This window comes from Manihot esculenta, chromosome 8, assembly GCF_001659605.2.
Source record: "Manihot esculenta cultivar AM560-2 chromosome 8, M.esculenta_v8, whole genome shotgun sequence".
In the NCBI taxonomy this organism is placed as follows: domain Eukaryota; kingdom Viridiplantae; phylum Streptophyta; class Magnoliopsida; order Malpighiales; family Euphorbiaceae; genus Manihot; species Manihot esculenta.
In genome coordinates this window covers 3,753,976-3,773,959 of record NC_035168.2, presented here as the reverse complement: position 1 = coordinate 3,773,959, position 19,984 = coordinate 3,753,976, and the positions used below count along the sequence as shown (strand labels likewise).

General features: G+C 32.1%; 2 protein-coding genes and 1 non-coding gene across 3 annotated transcripts; 1 reads left to right on the top strand and 2 right to left on the bottom strand.

Moving 5' to 3' along the window:
- Positions 1 to 10: 10 nt before the first annotated feature.
- Positions 11 to 3,049, bottom strand: LOC110620739. Its single transcript, XM_021764578.2, has 9 exons — positions 2,815 to 3,049; positions 2,485 to 2,685; positions 2,253 to 2,403; positions 1,886 to 1,956; positions 1,617 to 1,665; positions 1,456 to 1,529; positions 1,221 to 1,333; positions 518 to 623; positions 11 to 330 (listed from the first exon to the last, which is right to left on the bottom strand). The coding sequence occupies exons 1-9, from the start codon at positions 2,924 to 2,926 to the stop codon at positions 227 to 229; spliced, it is 981 nt and encodes a 326-aa protein (XP_021620270.1). The 5' UTR covers positions 2,927 to 3,049; the 3' UTR covers positions 11 to 226.
- Positions 3,050 to 3,101: 52 nt separating this feature from the next.
- Positions 3,102 to 3,174, top strand: TRNAR-CCU. The gene has a single exon. It is a non-coding gene; the product is annotated as a tRNA-Arg (tRNA).
- Positions 3,175 to 4,644: 1,470 nt separating this feature from the next.
- Positions 4,645 to 10,096, bottom strand: LOC110621717 (probable glutamate carboxypeptidase AMP1). Its single transcript, XM_021766005.2, has 10 exons — positions 8,984 to 10,096; positions 8,006 to 8,252; positions 7,224 to 7,372; positions 7,055 to 7,123; positions 6,834 to 6,921; positions 6,560 to 6,643; positions 6,342 to 6,430; positions 5,708 to 5,821; positions 5,453 to 5,587; positions 4,645 to 5,186 (listed from the first exon to the last, which is right to left on the bottom strand). The coding sequence occupies exons 1-10, from the start codon at positions 9,932 to 9,934 to the stop codon at positions 5,004 to 5,006; spliced, it is 2,109 nt and encodes a 702-aa protein (XP_021621697.1). The 5' UTR covers positions 9,935 to 10,096; the 3' UTR covers positions 4,645 to 5,003.
- Positions 10,097 to 19,984: the final 9,888 nt, after the last annotated feature.

Genomic DNA, 19,984 nt, shown 5'->3' with positions numbered 1-19,984 from the left:
GAAGATGAAATTTGTTGGTTAAAAATGCATTTGTATATGAAGCCAATTAATTTCAACTGTCACTCCAGATCCAACCCAGGCTGAAAAACCATTTCAAAGAGGGAAATAAAGGCTTCCCAGGCGTATCCTTAAATCTCTACCCTTAAAAATGTTTTACAGACTTGTCTATGTTTTGAGAGAAAATCTTGCTAATCCGTTTCACGTTGCATTGAGCCTCATAGACGTCTTATCTCGTTGATAAAACCTTATAGGAAATTAAACCATCAATTGTCTCAACCACCAACTGATTCATGCGCATTAGCAGCAGCAGATAAGTTCTTGCTTTAGGACCTGAAAAACAAAATATCATCAAAGACAAACGCATGTCATTACCCATTGCAAGTAACAGCCATCTCTTTGGCAGAATGGAATTTTTGAAATTGCCAAAACTAGAGGCACATTCGAAAAATGAAATATCATGGCATGGATTTTGACGCATTTCCCATTAATAATAGCTGAAGTATTGACTTGTACATACCCAATCCCAGCGATGCAATTTCATCTTGGTGGAAATAGATGCCGCTCTTTGTTTTCTCTTTCTTCCTCAGGCGACAGTTTATTTTCTCAACAGCCTCTAGCAGATCCTGCAACATTAGTGACCACAATATTCTTCACATACAGTCAAGGGAAGAGTTGTCTCCAATTAACGCAGGCCATAAAAAATAAAAATAAATAACCCTCGTCCAACAGCCATCGAGAATAATTTCAAAAGGGCAAAAGAGAGCGAAAAAAAAAAAAAAAACAAGAAGTGTTTAGATATGAACAGTTTAATAGTGCTATCCCGTATCATGGATCACTTGTATGTGGATGTGAGTTTGAGTTTAAATCCTCTAATGAAAATACATACAGATAAATAGCAAAAGTGATAAGTACGGGCATACTTCTTCATTAAGTATCGTACTTAATTTTCCTTAACGTTCTTTAAATCGTAAGATACGTTGTTACTATTCATCTATTGTCAACTTCATCTAATCCTAATCCCCAACTCTCAGAAGAAACAAGATTATCCGGATGTTCTACATTCCATATCTTCTTGCAAATATTTAAAAAAATAATAATAATAAACAAGGCACTTCCTGAATCACCCATAGCTGGCTTTGGACAACAGAGTCTTGTAAATCTATAATATGTGTAGGTTGTGAAATTCAAATGGAATCATTGAAACATAGAAAAATAGATACCTCCCATGATGTCAGACTTTTCATGTACGAAGGCAGACTTCCATAATCATCTTTTGATACATGTATTAGGGCCCCAGGAGTACCAGCCGGCTGCAGATCACCTTCGATTTTCCCTATATTTCACAATAAACAATAGCAATCTTGCCATTAGGTCTTGACATTGCTCAAGTTGAACCACTCAGAAAATGACAATGAGAACCTTAATTGGTAAAAAACATTAATGAATGACACCCACCTTCAGTTACTTCAAGGATATCTACAGCATTTTGGTCTGGATTCCTTATGTTATATCCTTTATCACCATAATGCCTAAAGTGGATAATTTAGAGAACAAGCAAAGAAAAAACTGGAGACTCCTCATTTAACATAAATGACTCCAAATATTCAACAACTTACTTCATTGATTCTCTCCTGAATACATCAGGATCATCTATCTTATTGTTTGCTGCACACACATGTGAAATATGAAGTTCCTATAAAGCACCAAATAAGTCGAGCAAAATCTAACTTGTACAAATAAATAGTATAAGCTGCACTTAGCATGAAATCCAACCAGCACAGAGCAAAATCAGTATAATTTGCAGTTCAACTGAGTAAAAGCATATGTAAGAAGTTTCTACAGTATCCACAGACCACTGTGCCCATCAGGGGATAGTAACACTCACCTTCGGATGCTAGAGTGGCAAGGCAAACGTCTGAAAGCCCAAGACTCTTCAAACTCAAGGACTCATCCATTCTGTAGAGAATAAAGGAAGCCAATGTACACAGAGTAGAAATATATCAATTAGAATGATCTACAGTTCTTGATAATAACCTAATGAACTTCCCTCAGATCTTGGAAGAACACATTGAAGAGAGGACCATATAATGCTCAATCTACCAGACATCGCAGTGGATACATCCAGTTGGATTCATAGTATGAGAAACATTTCCTATGATTACACGAACCATAACCAGCTATGTGAATGAAGCCCTTAATATTAGTATATTGGTCAGTTATAAGAAGAAAATGACAAAATAAAATTAGGATACAATGGGTCCTCTTCCAAATTCTTCATAATTGAACTCACTGCAGACACGGGTCTGCAATAAGAAGGAAGGTCCAATACATCCTTGTCTTCCAGATCAAGAGCAGTTGGTATACTCGAATGCTTATCTTGATAATCAATTTCGACGACCTCCTCTACATTAATTTATTATGAAAGTTAATTTATTAGGAACAATTTTCTCAGGAGAGAAACAGAAAAAGGAACACAATAGGTACCAGGAACATAGCCGAAGTCCTTAAGACGATCTTCAAGTTGAATAAGATCGCTCTGGTTCTTCTTGTAAACTTCATTGCAGTGACCTAATAGCTCCTCGAAAGACACAGTGCCAAACGACATGGATTCGAGCAGGCTCAGATCGCTGGTGACCGCTGAAACGCGACGGTTCAGACATTGTATGAAGGTAGACGACGCCGAATCTAACTCAATTGTAAATTAATTAATTAATTTTATTTTTTCAAATCTGAATGCTAAAAATTGGACAAAATTATATAAAAAAATAGGGATGATTTTTCTAGGGAACCAAACAGGAAATGAGAAAGAAGTACCGAGAGGGATGGGGCGGCGGTCTACAGACTGCTTGAGAGCGTCGCAGCTGGTTTGCAGATGGTTGCAGAAGGATGCAAGGGCATTGCTAAATATACTGATTGAATCTTCCATTTTCGTCTACCTGTGAGGAGTGAATCTTTTTCTCAATTCAATCTGTGCATATGTGGGATATGGCACGATCAGGCATCAAGCTCTAGCTTTTGAATTTTGCCGCTATCTGTTGTTTCAAAATGCTTTTGCTCCTATTACATTTTAAGTTAAATCAATGGACTGAATTCAAACAAAAGCGCCTGTAGCTCAGTGGATAGAGCGTCTGTTTCCTAAGCAGAAAGTCGTAGGTTCGACCCCTACCTGGCGCGTTTGTTTTTTTTATGCATAACTTTTTATTCAAAATATTTAATTAACTGTTGATTTTATTTTATTAATTTCCACTATAATTATTTTTTATTTATTTTCGAGATACTAAAAAAATTTAGCTTATAATTTATTAAATTCATTTTTTTCTAAATTTAAAAAAAAATTAAATTTGTTTCTATTTATTTAAATAACCTAACATAAAATAAACATAACTATTACTTCTTAATAAAAAATAATTATGTAAAAATAAATTAAATAATAAGAAATAATTTATCTTATAAATATATTTTTAAAAAATTATTTTTTATTTATTTTCGAGATACTAAAAAAATTTAGCTTATAATTTATTAAATTCATTTTTTCTAAATTTAAAAAAAAATTAAATTTGTTTCTATTTATTTAAATAACCTAACATAAAATAAACATAACTATTACTTCTTAATAAAAAATAATTATGTAAAAATAAATTAAATAATAAGAAATAATTTATCTTATAAATATTTTTTAAAAAATAAATAGAATACTTAAGATTAAAAATTTTGAAAATTAAAATAATTTTTTTATTGAAAAAAATTATAAAAATAAGTTGATTTTTAAAAAATGGTATTTAAAATTGCTATTTTATTTACGAGAGAATTACTATTAAATTCTAATTTTTTTATAAAAAAAAATTACTAGTTTATCTCTATATCAAAATTGATCTAGTAAAATATCTCTTTAGTTTATAAAATTAAATTATTTAGTAATTTATAAAAAAATTATTAATCAATTTATTTTACTTTTAATTATAAAAATTAAATAATATAAAAACTTATATATATTTAAAAATTATAAAATTAAATGATATAAATATTCAAAATAAATTAATGGATCTTTTAACAAAAGGATTAAAAAATTTAATTTTATATAAATTTTAAATAAAATAAAAGTAATAAATTTATTTAAAATTTATAGACTTAATAATAATTTTTTTAAAAAAAATTACTTAAATATTCTTAAGTAATTTAAAAAGTTTTAGAGCGGTCACAATCCCTTAATTCAAATGGGAGTCTGCGTCTTAGAAAAAAAAAAAAAAAAAAAAGCCCAACGTAGGGAAAAAAACCCAATCCACAAATCTTTATCCAAAACCCAGAATAAAACCACCCAATCCACCCACAGAAGCACGGACACACTGACAACCAAAATCGACAGCGGCAAGGAGATCCAAAGTTGACAAAACCACGACTAGACAACCCCGCATGCAACACAAACAATAGATGGAGGGCGCTTCTGGCTTTGCAGAATCAAAAACAACTTTGAAACAACCAAACAAGCAATGCACAAGGTAGGGCTCACAGTCTATCAAGAATCTGCAGGAGTGGAAATCATCATACGTGAGGTGCAGTCCCCGAGAAGTCGTCACTCAAAAGTTAAAATCCTTTTTAAAAGCTAGCACGAAACGACCTTTAGAAGGTTCATAGAAAATTCCGGACTATCGGATCCCAATAGTAATTTTCACTTCACTAAATCTTCAGAGGACATTTTTAAACTCACAAAAATTAAATCTGGCCATTGAAAAGCATACTTTTTGTTGCTTCTCTGAAGCCTGAGCTTCAAACGCCTAAACTCTCCTCCCTTCAACCAAACACAAAAGAAACTGATTTTTTAATTGAAACCTGTACTTTTCCTCCTCTACCATAATGCCAAAAGCAGCCTAATTTACAAAGTCCAGAACTCTGCCATCTTTAGACTGAGATTTCATGTAAATTAGAGAACCATAAAAATTTACAAGAAACTCGAATATACAAGTTGATGCTTCCCGAGGGTAGACAACTTTTTCCAACCAATTTTCTTAAGTGAGTTGTCCTTTAAGAGCACTAGTAGCCCTTTGAATGGCTCTGGCAACTCTCCATATCTCATGCTGAATTGCTGCGTGCCGATCCTTACGACTCATGCTCGCGGAACCAGAAATAGCATCCGCTATACCCGGGAAGAAATCCAGTTTACTTTTGTAATCACCAGGAGGCCCATAAATCTACAAAACAACAGTTATACACATTATCGAGTCGCTACCACTTCATGTTGCTGAAAGCAGAACCCGCTCAGCTTCATTCCACAATATTTTTCTAAAAATACTTGTAATGTTGATTCAATTTCTTTATCCAAAATAGAAATTATGTCTAGAATCTCATCAGATGCTCTGATCATTAAGATGATAGGATTTTGGTTATAGATCCTATTCTATTTCAATGGCCTACCAGTTATAGAAATATTAACCACAGGCAAGCTAACTTCACTTACAAGATGCTTATGCCAATGTCGGCCTTGCAGCCCATCTGCATCCAAGAAGCCTCTTTCGGCAAGCATCAGCCGGTCATTTAATGCACGCAGCTTCAAGGCTACATTGTCACCCCCACTTGCTTGCCCGCTCAGTTGCTGCATGCCGGAAAATTGTAACAGAAACCAAATGAGGAGGAAAATAAGAGAGGATCACTGTGTTATGAATGATTTAGAACATGATTTATTCATTACAAATTAATTTTCTTCACATCTTACCCTTGCTTCGTCTTCAGCTTCTTTAGCAGCCAAGGCGAGTCCTTGAATTGAAGTGATTAAAGGATCAAGAGATATGCTTTGATCCAATAAAGTGCTCAAGACATCTTTATGTCCCTGGCAAGAAGAGAGAATTACGTTTAGATTCTGAAACCACAGAAGTAGAACCCTTCAAAGATTTAGATAGTAACTTCTAGAATGATGATATAGAACATGAATGCCCATTACCGAGCTTGCTTGCAAATTGACTAGCCAACATGTTTTTCTTTTTCTTTTCTTCTTTTTTTTTTCCCCTAAAGAGAATAAGGCAAAGCACAACAAAAATAGTACATAATGAACTTACAAACACTGATTGCACAGGTCATATTTAAATGGAAAGCATTTCCTGATGGACTTGACTAGATCAAAAGTTTTGTAAATGAAGTCCTATCTACTGACCAGTTCCGATCACCTTGTTCCAAAACTCAGACCAAGCAGAATAATCTTTTCATTTTTTTACCCAAAAAAAAAATTCTTGGAAAAATGAACATAGAAACATAAACTAACTAGAAAATTATGGCTCATATAAAATAACACAACTGCTAAAATATTTTGGTAAACATTTCACACGCACAATACAAGCTAATTAGACGCGTACCAGTAATTGCTCTGCATAAGATAAGTAATCAAAAGGAAGAATAGAATCATCAGACAGGTGAAGGGCTACAAGTCCCCATACTCCAGCAACTGAAATAACATAAAAGAAAATCTGTATTATCTTTATCATAAAAAATTTCTGTCAATTAGCCTTCTATTTAAGTTAAAGTTGCAATCAAATTTAAGTAAGCACACATGTCAGTAGAAAAGACAGCTAACCAGCCACATGACGACGAAATAAAGGATCTCCGTAATTTATCATCCAGTCATAGGAATCAAAAGCGGTGTGATACACAGGGAAATCTGAATAAGCATAAAATTCATCAAGTATATAAGCAAGGGCCTTATTCAAATCCCAGAATAAATTCATGAATGGGTTTAATTTTTCAAATCTATGACATGGTAAGGCAACTGTTGACAGATTTAGTAGGAATATTTGCAACTACCAATTCAGAACCAAGAAATCGTCAACATATAGGTAAGAGAAATTTACCTTTTCCATAGTATATATCAACCGAAGGAACTCCTGCATGTTGAAGAAATGGGGCAAAGTCAGAATCAACTCCACTGAGTCTCTGGATCTGCAATCCAACCGCAATAATCAAATATCAACAGAAACAAAATGTAGTAAATCCTATAAGAACCAAGAAAAATAGTAATAAAGTAATCAAATAACATTTAATATTGTAAGGGGAAGAACAATGATGGAATTACATTAATCGCTTGATTTGTTGCTGCCCAATTCTCAAAAATTGTTGCACCCTCAGAGTCGGGATCCTTGACCTGAAATTAATTCCAACATTAGTTAAAACCAGTTTATGTACACAGCTAGATGAAGATCAAAACATTTTAAAAACGATATCCGACTTTTACCATTATTTACCTTCTTTGTAACCTCACGAAGTAAATTATCTAGCTGCGGAGTTGCACCAGCAAAGAATCCTGGCCCTTGAACTGCACAATCTACATTGAGATAGGCCACTGCTTTGGCACCCAAATTGACAAGGTTCTGTTCAACCCACTCAGTAGATCCTATAGCAACACTATATATTTCAGAGCTTAATATGGAAAAGTATTTAAATAATGCAAGCTAGTTAATAAAACTTATTTGTTAAAAAAAAAGGTAAAAAGAACCAAAAAAAAACCTCCAAGCAATTATTATATTTTCTCTTATGAAAAGCTATTATAATCTGCAGCCGGTTACCAACCATAAATCCCTAACAGCAGAAGTTAACAGAAAACAGAACACAAAAACAGTTAAGAGGCTCTCACGTTTGCTACGTAAATGATGAGAATGGAGTTGAATTTGAGTACTTGACAAAAACGTGCAACATATTCTTTGATAATAAATATGTAATCGCAACAGCAGAAACTTCCAAAGTAGCATAGATGGAAATAGTTTGTCACGTCTTCATTAAAAATAGTGCACAATAAGTCCAAACAAGAAAGCACTCAGCTCCTACATTCCTCATCTCTTGACAGGTTACCATGAAATTGGACTTAATGTCCTTGCTTGCTTTGCTATGCATGATTGAAGGTCATGACAATGAAACACCACACACTGAATTTCAAAAACAATATGCAAGTTCAAATTTAGGAGATTGACGTTTCGACCACTCTGCAACAACAACAGTAAATCAGTAAGCAATGAAGACAGAATATTACCTAACATCCCGAACTCTTCTGCATCCCAACTACATAGGATAATTGTTCTTCGAGGAGTCCATCCCATCCGCATCAAAAGAGAATATCGTCGAGCAATGTCAAGTAACGCAGCAGTCCCACTGTTAGGGTCAACAGCCCCATATGTCCATGCATCTCTATGGTTGCCAAGTATCACATAACGATCAGGCTCTTCTGATCCCCTTATGACAGCAAAGACATTATGGATTGTCCTTTCCTTTCTCTCACCCTAGAAGACAACCAGCAAAATATAGAACAAGATCACTCATTGGGAAATAATAAAAGAGCTTATCTAAAAAACAAAATAAACAACATTTATTGCCTAATCTAGTACTGAAGCCAAAAACAATCTTAAATCAATTGGCTTTGTTGTCAAACATTCAGAAGTAGACAAGTCTAATGATCCTGCAGCACTTCTTTGTGAATAAAAATAAATTCAACTATCACCACAAAAATGCTTCCATAAGTAGACTTGGCATTTAAAAATAGATTGTCACTTGGCACATAAATATCGACAAAAAGATCAAGTTTGACCTCGAACGACTATACAGCAAGGGGCAAAAATTAGAAAATTCATCTTTTAGTGCAAATAAGATTGTGAGGATTTAAAAGTTTGCGTTGTGCAATGTTTTTGTATAGTTCAGGGCAAATTTGGCCTTTTCGCCTTTCAATATCCAAGGCACAGTTTAGATTGCACGGCTGCTACATATCCCTTTCTTCTTTTATACCACTTATCATAAGATCATGCATTAAAGGGTATAGCCCTAAGCAGCCTAAAAAGTATAAAACAGCAAGAGCAACCCATTCAGAAAATTTCACCAAGAACAAATAAAAGTAGAGCCAAAGTCAAACACCAAATTCCATAATAGGGCAAGCCAACTTTTTCCAGCAACAGCTACTATCACTCAAGTCTACAATAATTGACACCAAACAAACAAAGTAGCAAAACAGAGCACCCACCTGGTAAGTGAAGTTGACCATGGTCGGACCAGGCCCAACCCTAGTCAGACCCGAATCCCTCCAATCCCTCGGCACCATAGGACCTCCTAGGGACCGCAATATGACGTCAGCATTCTCGAAGGACAAGGGCATGGATGGGATTTTGGGGAACCTTTTCACAACCTCACTATCCTCCAAGCCCAACCTTTCTCCTCCTTCGACTCTTGGCCACCCTGGGCTGAGTGGGTCCCCCACTCCCCTCATAACAGTCCCTCGCTCTACTCCTCCTCTTCCTCCTCTCTTCCCATCCTCCTCCGCGTACAACAGCACTGCCAGCGCACCTTTAGATTCAGCTAATTTAACCACTCCCCCTCTACTCAACCCACCACCTTTCCTCGCCAAAACCACGCATCCGTTAACGCTCACCCCCAGCGCTCCAAGCGAACGGTAGTCCTCTTCACGCCCGTAATTAATAAACACCACCTTAGCATGCGCCGAACCTGACGGAGAATAAGCATGGTACGGCGGAACGACGTCCGGACCGACTTTCCCAGAAATCTCACTCAATGAAAAACTAACGGTGCTACCGTTGGCGAAAAGCGCGATAAGCGAGGCGTGCACAGGATACGAAAGAAGCGCCGTGTACTCCACTCTATGAGTCTCGAGATTAAAATCCTTGAAATGATAGTAAACGTAATCAGTGGTGTTAAGAGATTGTTGGGTTCCGGCGAGGTGAGGGTGGAGGGTGAGAGAGCGGAGGTAGGAAGCGACGGTAGAGTTGGTGGAAAGAGACAGGAAAAGTTTGCGGTAACCGATGTAAGATTGGGGGCTTCCAGGCGCGGGGTGAGGGTGGTAGAGAGCATAGAAGCCGAGAATGCAGAGGAGGAAGAAGAGAAAAGTGCAAATAGGTGGCGGCGGCTTAGAAGCGGAGGAGAATAAAGAGGCGGTGGGCTTGGTAAGAGGCGGAGACATTTGTTGAGGTTTGCTTATGTGGGGGGAGAGAAGAAAGAGAAGTGGAGTGAAGTATATGTGTATGCAGTGATGAGTGGTGGGTGCAGAGATTTTCAGCAGAAAAAAAAAAAGAGAGAGAGAGAGAGACAGAGGTGACAGGCGAGGTGGAGATGTAAGTGGGAATTTATTAATATATATAATTTTTTGGGGGGATTTATAAGTTGGTGACTGTGAACGGTGATGGGTGATGGATGATGATGATGATGGATCATGGATCGGATGCATGGGGGAAAAGAGCAGGAGGGAAAAGTTTCACTCTGAAACTGAAAGACATGAGATGAAACTGCCTGTCGTTTTTCATGGTGGGGTAAGCAAAGTGGGTGGACCCTCACTTTTTGTATATACAAAAATTTTAAAAATACTTGTAATGTAAAATTGTAATTAATGATAAATAAATTAATATGTTATTTTTAAATTTAAAAAATTCAATTAGCTCAATTAAAATAAAGAAAATAAATAAATAATTTAAAATTTTATAAAAATTACAAAAATAGAATGCTAAGTAAAGAGAATCTTTATTTTAATTTTAATAAAAAAAATAAGAGATTAAATATATAATTTTGTTAAAATAGAGAGATTGAAAGTAAATCCTTCTCAGTTCTCCATGTTTGGTGGTTTAGCAACCTCCTTTTCCCAGTAACGCTTGGCTCTTGAAACGTTTCTAACTTCTTTTTTTCTTGACTAATTGAAGCGTTTCTTAAGCCTGCTTTAAATCGCCTCTTCTCGAAAAAAATTAAAATATTATAATTCCGAATAAACATTCATATATTTTATATAATAAAATATTAGGTTTGATTATTTCATGAAAAATATCATTTTAAAAATATTTTTTATAATGTCTGATGTTTTGAATAATAAAAAAATTAGTCAATAAAATTTATTTACATAAAAATTAAATTATTTTAATAATTTTTTCTTTTAAAAAATAAGTCATCTATGCCCTTTAATAATTTTATTAATATTTTTACATAAATTAAAATATTTTTTAAACTATAAATTATTTTCAAAAAATATTTTGATGAAATTTTTTCATAATTTATTTGTCAAGTTTAATGATATAATTTTCAATCTCATCTAAAGGTATAAATGAATAGAATAACCATAAAAATTAAACTATAAAATATGAATTTAATTCATATTAATAATACTCGTGTAAAACCTAATTAAAATAGTAAATTATTAGAACTCGTATTAAATTCAATTATTATTATTTAAATAATATACGAATAAGTTTAATTTTATATATTTTAATTAATTATTTATAAAAAAATATTTTTTATTAATAAATTTTATTTAAAAAATTTAATATTTTTAAAACATATTTAAATTTAAATTTTAAAATAAAAAAATAAAATATTTATAAATATTATTATAAAATATATATTTTTATATTAAATTAATTATTTATATAAATAAATTCGGGTGAAAATATCATTTAAATAAAATTTAAATTTATTACAGATAATTAAATCTGAATCCATTATAAAAACAATTATAACTATCACAAATTTAATTAGATGAAATATTAAAATTATCCGACCTATTACCATTTTAAATTCCAAACTCTTTGTTTGTTTAATAAAAATAACTTGTGTGTAAAAAATATTTTATGATAAAAATTATAATTAAAAAGTTTTTTCAAGAAACTAATTTGTTTTAATTTTAAATTGTAACTAAAAATAACTAATATTAATAAATTTACATCAAGCAGTATAAATAAAATTTTTAAAATTCAAATAATGATTTTTTTCTTTGTAATGATAAAATTATTTTTTAAAATATAATTCAATTATTTTTATTTATTAATTTTTTTAAATACTTTAAACATTAAAAATTATAAAAAAAATATTTATATAGAGAGGCTCTGTCCCAAAATACCTTGCAAGTTGTATTAAAGACATCCAATCATAATATAATAAACATAACTAAGCAGAGATAATGTGTATGTAAAATTTAGAAAAAATATTATTTAGATTCTATGAGAAAAATTTATTAATTAATTAATTATTTATTTTTAATTATTGAGGTTCTATATATTTCATGAAAAATATTTTTTATATTTTTTAATATTTAAAACACTTACAAAAATTAATTAACTGAATATATTTTTTTAATCAAATAAAAAATTAAATTATTTTAAAAAATATAATTTTCACTTTTTAAAATATAAAGTTATTTTTTAAGTTTTAATTTTTTTATATATTTTAAAATATTATATTAATATTTTATTTTTAAATTAAAATAAACAATTTCACTTATTTTTTTCTCCATCCAACTATTATGTATTATAGTTTTTAGAATTATAATTTATAAATTTGAATTCAATAACGATAATCCATATATTTGAAATTAAAAAATTTACTCGAACTTAATTTAATTATTTTTTTATTTTTCATATTTAATAAAATTTTAATTTTTCAACTAAAAAATTAATTTAAAGAAAATAAAATTTATTTATAAACAAAGTCTGAGAGCTTTGTTTTTTTGTGTGTGTTAAGTGGATAAACAAATCACATGTCATTTCCTTTCTTATGAAAGGTTCATTGTTCTTGGTAAAATCAAGAATGCGGATGTGATGTGCATACTCTGCCCCCTTCATTAGCGATCTACAAACCACGTTCTTGTGTGTCTGAAAAAAAAAAAAAACTAAAAAAAATTAAATTTTTAAATTTATATAAAACTATATAAATCTTTTAATATGTTTAATTACAAAATTTTTATTAATGAAATAATTTAAAATTAAAATTCATGCTTGAAGTATATAGAATAAATATAGGTTTTAAACTATTTTTTTTATTTTTTTCCAAAATCTAATAGAATTTTATATTTCAAAATTCTAATATTATTGTTCCTTATCTATATATGAAATCAGTAGAATTAATGAATTTTCAATGTTTTAAATTCCGTTAGTTTTACAAAAAAACATTTTTTATATTTTTTTATATTTAAAAATTTTAAAAATTAATTAATTGAAAAAAATTAATAAAAAACTAAATTATTAAAAAATAACAATATTTTTAATGTTTTATTATTTTATCTTATTTCAAAAAAAAGAATTATCCAATACTAAAAGTAGCAGGCCCGAAAGAGTATTTTTCTATAAAACTGGGTATAAGGAAATAAAATACAATTTTTAAAAGTAAAATAAAGCAATGAAAAGTGAAATAATCTTTTTAAAATTTTTGTCTTGTTTGCTATAAAAATATAATAAATGATGATTTGATAATCTGACTGTAATATTATATAATTAAATAATAATTTTAATTAAATAACATATTTCTTTACCGTATAAATATTATACATTGAAATAATTCAAAAAATAAATATTAGTAAATACGAATTAACCTTATAACAAAAGATTCAATCTACAATTAGAAAATCAAATCAGTCTAAATTAAAAAAAAAAACAAACTCAATTCATATATGCTTTGATTTAAAATAGATAAAATCATTTAAAGATAATTTCATTGACTTGACTGATTTACTGTCTCAAACATTGTCTTATTATTTTTATTGAAAAAGGGTCACAATAATTCAAATCACAACAATGAGATAAATAAATAAACAAGTAAATAAGATCAAAAAAGCAAATAAAAAATTCTAATAATTATTTTATCTTTCATTAGAATTAATTCTATTTGATCCGCTTTATATAACTAAAATTCTAAACAATTTATGTGCACCGCTATAGAAAAGAAATTGACGCATAGTTTTTTCAGAAAAAAACTAAGAAAAAACTAAATGTCTCACTTTTGATTTCTTTATTTTTGAATTTATCATAAAAATTAAAAATATATATTTTTATTAGAAATTTCCAACTTAATTTTTTTTCATATTTTAGTTTATCTTCATTTTGGTTTTGAAACCAAATATAAAACATATGTTACAATCCCAAAATTGGGATAGAAACATGAAAGGCTAAATGTGTTGGGAGATGGGATGAGCAGGATGGTAACGGATCGGGTATTTTTGGATATCCGATTCGACCGAATCTAATAGAACGGATTTGGATAGTTATAATCGGGTTTGGAATGAATTTAAATTTTAAAAATAATATCCGTTGCGAGTTCGGATCGGATTCAAATTTTATGTACAGGTATCCACTATCAAAACCCGTTTATATAAATAATTAATTTAATATAAAAAATATATTTTACAATAATATTTATAAATTTTATTTATATATTTTTATTTAAAAATTTAAATTTAAATATTTTTTAGAAATATTAAATTTTTTAAATGAAAATTATTAATGAAAAATATTTTTTATATAAATTATTAATTAAAATATATAAGATTAAATGGGTTCGAATTTTATTCAGATAATAATAATCGAATTTAGAATAAATTCGGATAGTTTAAATTAATTTTTAATTGAATTTGAAATAAATTTAGATATTACTAATATAAATAGAATTCAGGTGGGTTCGAATAGTGTAATCTTTGCGGGTGGCCAGGTGTCAACTCTTGAGAAGAGGAACAAAGCTATCCCAATCAAGGATTAGTACTATTCTCCACATGAATATCTTTGCTCTGAGTGACATATCTTTAATGGGTACTAAGAATATCAAACTTGTGGCTATAAATTGATACAAAGAGCTATACTAGCTTTTTTGCTTTGGAAAAGGACATGAAGCTTTTTCTTGATTTTTATTTTTTTAAAAAAATAAGAATTTTTATTCTTTTGTTTTTTTATGAAAAAAAAAGAGAAAAAAATGAGAATTCCAAGTCCTTATTTTACTTTCACTATGCTATCTCTGCCAAATTAAATCCATATGAAGTGGATGCTAAGGGCTCATCATGCTTTGGTTGAGTGGGCAGAGCATTATAGATTTGATGCAAGCCAAAATGCCCCTCACCTGAAAAAGAAAATAACAAATGTATAACTCCAACTAATGCAAATCATGAAAGATTCCCCTTTTTCTTTTATTTTATAAAGGGGGTTACACTTGGGCAGGCAGGCAGACACTTGGGTCCTGCAAATATTCTGAAGGTTTTTTTTATAGAATATATAATTTGATCCATAATTTTTTTTTTAATTCAATTGATATTTATATTTTCAGAAGACATCCATTTACAAAATGTTGGATATATAAGTAGAGATGATGGTGGATGGAAAACCTGAAAAAAATCAACATATTCAAACTTGGATTCAACACATAAAATCTAAATTTGATATGAATTTCTTCCTTTTTCATCTTTTGAATTGGAAAAAGAAAAAGAAAAAAAGAAAAGAAAAGAAAAAACTCCATTAATGGCTTTATGCCCATTCTGAAGCAGAGTATGGTCCCAAGTCTTATCCCAGGTTGGCACCTGGCTTTAAGCCTTTGCCATAATGTTAATGAGAGAATATACTTTATTAGTCCTGTTCCCCTGAAAGAAAAAGGGACATTCTAGTGGCAAGCAAAGTTGCCTATGGAGGTTCTCTCAACCTTTAAAACCACAGCAAAAGGAAACTCTTCTTTTGCTTGGCTCTACCTGCCTTTAGAATTCTTCTCCACTCTACCTGCCAATGCACATCTTTGGCTGCTTCTTTGTTGCGAAATTAAGCTTTTTAAAGTAATTTATAAAAGTTCAATCACACTTATAGAACTAGTAAGATAATAAGTGTATTTAATTTAATTGAAAAAATTTTAAATTTGAACATTAATTTTTTATCGCCTTTAATCTTTAATAAAAAGGAAAAGAGAAAGCTCTTTCAAAAGCTCTTGTTAGTATTAATATTCACAAATTTTGAAAAGAAAAATGACCTCACTGCAATTATAAAAAGACAATTTTGATAATGCTTTTGCAACTTCTAGCCCTAAAGTTGCAAGTGCAAAACCCACAAAGAGAGGTAGGTTAGGCATGGCCGGATTATGAGATTCAAAAATATTAGTCTAATTTTTATATTAAATTTCTAAATGATGAGATGATAAGAGTATTTTTTTTCTATTAGAGATCTTAAATTTGAGTTTTGCCTATAAAATATTTTTATTTTCTTAATAAATTTATTTAATATGAATTTAAATTAATTAAATCAATTGAATTTAGATGTAAATGGTATATATAAAAGAGAATACTAAAAGAGAAATTGTGGGATTGATGATGGTGTCCATACACCATTATACTGGTATCAATTATATGTGCATATCTTTTAAGTGATAGTGTGACACAGCTACTTGGGAAGGTCTGATTTCTTTAACAGAGTAATATAACCAATTATATTATTGATTTTTCTAGAGAATATCAATCTTTTGATTAAGTATGTCAGTGCCATGAATTCTATACAATAATCATTATCTTCGGCGAAAAAAAAATTCATTAAAGATGGAAGGAGAAAATTATATATATATATATATATATATATATATATATAAAGAAGTTGGCCAATAAAGGCCAGACCCATAAAAACAGTCCATGATCCGAAGGCTTCAATATTTCCCTCGAGAGCCAGGTCCAGCCCGCTCAGTCACAGGGCCGGACTCCGCCTAGACTCCTCAATCAAACCGGCCCAAACCTCTCGGCCCAGTAATCAGGCCCTCACCAGGCTCAACTTCAGCCCTACCATTCAACCCAGTCCGGAAAGGGAAAAATGCCCAAGATGCCCCGTTGGTAGGTCCTTCCGCATGCGTATCAGAGGAGAATCATACGTATCAGAGGAGAATTAATGGCCGTTACGCATGGAGCAGGCGCCTGACACATCCGTACATACGGAGCTAGGCGACAGAAGACAGCTAGCATTGTGGCAGAGAGACAGATATATATATCACGGTAGAAGCCACGGAGAAGGGGCTCTCTTCTTCTTCCTTTTCCTTCCTGGACACCATTTTTATTCTTTCTGTAACCCTTGCCTAAATATACTACTCTGAGCCATAAAATCTGACTTGAGCGTCGGAGGGCCTCTGCCGGGGCACACCCGGTAGGCCCCTGACCATTCTTTCTTATTTTACAGGTCCCTTCACCAGGAAGAACATGGAGAGATCCACTAGGGAGCCCAGCAAGAAGAGACCCAGAAGAAAACCAGATCTATCATGGACCAGGAGGAGGAAAATATTTATCACTTCTAGTTCTAGCTTTTGTGATACAGGACTATTTAGACTCCGTCAGGAATTTCAATCAATATCGTTTGGTTAAGACGAAATAAGAGAAAAGATAGAATAAAAAACTAAAAGTCTTGTTTGAAATTCATCAAAAATTGAAAAGTGAGTTTCTAATAGTTAAGGGAGGCTATTTATAATAGAAATAAAATAATCCTAATCCTAATAGGAGTCTAAAATCCTAATAGCCAAGGGAGGCTATTTACAATAGAAATTGAAGGCTATTTACAATAGAAATAAAATCCTAATATGCAAAAATAATCATAATTCTAATAGGAGTCTAAAATCCTAATAGCCAAGGGAGGCTATTTACAATAGAAATAAAATCCTAATATGCAAAAATAATTTTAATCCTAATAGGAGTCTAAAATCCTAATATACAAAATTATAAAAATACCCAAAATATCCAAAATAATAATTAAAATATAAAAGTTAGCTCCGATCCAAGTCTGCCGTAAAATCCAAGGCTAGTTGCTCCGTGTCATTCCCTTCCACTTGTAAAGAACTCGTCCTCGAGTTGCCATTAGCAGGGTAGTACTGAAATAGATCTGCCACATTAAACGTCTTGGAAATTTTCATTTCATGTGGGAGGTCAAGAACATAGGCATTGTCATTGATCTTCTAAATGATTTGGAATGGACCAATCTTCTTGGCGTCAAGCTTTTTCTGTCCTCCACCACGCTCCTTGCGTAAATATACCATAACTTGGTCACCGACATTGAAGGACTTAAAACGATTATATTTATCAGCTGTAGCTTTATATTTGTCATCGGCTTCTGTAATGTATTGTTGTACCTGTTTGAAAACATCCACGTGCTGCTTTGCCAAGTTGCTTGCTGCAATACTATTGTAAGCAAATTCCACCTAGTCTTGGAGGATTTCACTCTCCTTTGGACTTATCTTGTAATGAGGCAGATTCGGTAATTTTGATTCAGGAATGAGATCAATCTGATGTTGGATATCCCGCGGAGGTGGAAACTTTGATGATTCCTCCACTATTTTAGGAAACTCCTTCAACAGCTCTTTGACGGGTGGTGGTAAAGATGGTGCATCCTCCATTGTACTTTTTTCTCTCACCAATAAAGCCAGTGTGTCTCCAGATTTCTCAACTGCGCCTGATAGCTTCTACACTCCCGTAGAAATAGCAACAACATTCTTCTCTTCCACTTTAGAATGTTTCGCAGAACCGGAAGGCAAGATAGTAATCTTCTTTTGATTCCACGTGAACATGTATGAGTTCTCCTTCCCTTTATACAAAGCATCAACATCGAACTGCCAAGGGCGACCTAGCAAAATTCCACAGCAATCCATATCCACAACATCACAATTAACAAGTTCAATATAAGATTTACCGATCGAGATAGGCACGCTGCAGATTCTGTTGACCTCAATTGTCGGACCTTCCTTAATCCATCCGACTTTGTATGACGAAAGATGCGGCTGTGTAGGCAACTACAATTTCTCCACCAATTGCTTAGCTATCAGATTCTCACAACTGCAGCTATCTATAATTAGCCTGCAAATTGCCTCTCCTATTCGACACTTTGCCTTAAAAATCTTTCTCCTTTGCGTTTCATCCTCCTGTTTTGTTGAACATAAGATTTTCTTCACCACATAGGTGACTTCAGGATTGGCGGCCACAGGATTGGCGGCCACATGGGGATGTGCAGCGGCGGCGGGTTGGTGGATTCCCTGCTGCAGGGTCAGCTGTCCGATCATCTCCCTCAATTCTGCCAAGGATGCCTCAATCGCAGCAAGTCACGCCTCTTAGTTATCTGCCATGGTCGAACTTTGCTCTGATACCAATCTGATACAGGACTATTTAGACTTCGTCAGGAGTTTCAACCAATATCGTTTGACTAAGACAAAATAAGAGAAAAGATAGGATGAAAGACTAAAAGTCTTGTTTGAAATTCCTCAAAAATTGAAAAGTGAGTTTCTAATAGCTAAGGGAGGCTATTTATAATAGAAATAAAATAATTCTAATCCTAATAGGAGTCTAAAATCCTAATAGCCAAGAGAGGCTATTTACAATAGAAATAAAATCCTAATATGCAAAAATAATCCTAATCCTAATAGGAGTCTAAAATCCTAATATGTAAAATTATAAAAATACCTAAAATATCCAAAATAATAATTAAAATATAAAAGTTAGCCCCGATCCAAGTCTGCCGTAAAATTCAAGGTTAGTTGCTCCGTGTCATTTTGGATCATAAATTCTTGTTCCAAACTGCTACCACAATGCCAAACAATGTCTTAAGGCCACTTCCGGGTTTATATGGTACTGGTGCAAAAAGGAAGCTGCTCGTCTGCCGTAAAATTCAAGGTTAGTTGCTCCGTGTCATTTTGGATCATAAATTCTTGTTCCAAACTGCTACCACAATGCCAAACAATGTCTTAAGGCCACTTCCGGGTTTATATGGTACTGGTGCAAAAAGGAAGCTGCTCGTCTGCCGTAAAATTCAAGGTTAGTTGCTCCGTGTCATTTTGGATCATAAATTCTTGTTTCAAACTGCTACCACAATGCCAAACAATGTCTATAAATTCTTGTTTCAAACTGCTACCACAATGCCAAACAATGTCTTAAGGCCGCTTCCGGGTTTATATGGTACTGGTGCAAAAAGGAAGCTGCTCTGAGTCTGCCATTCTACATTTTAAATTGCTACGAGAAAAGTTTCCTAAAAAATGCTTATTAAAAACTTCTAAAACTCGAATTAAATTTAAACAATTATAATCACAAGTAATCAAAGCAATCCAATATTTGTATTTTTTTTTTCTTTTTTTTTTTTAAGCAAAACTAAAGTGTGGTTATTTTAGATAGTGTTGAGGCTGATCCAACCAAAAACTGTGGACTGAAGTCACCTTTGAAATGAAAGAGAGCAGCACAGTGGAAGAGAGGAGAGAATCTTAGGTAGTTTGGGATAAATGCTCA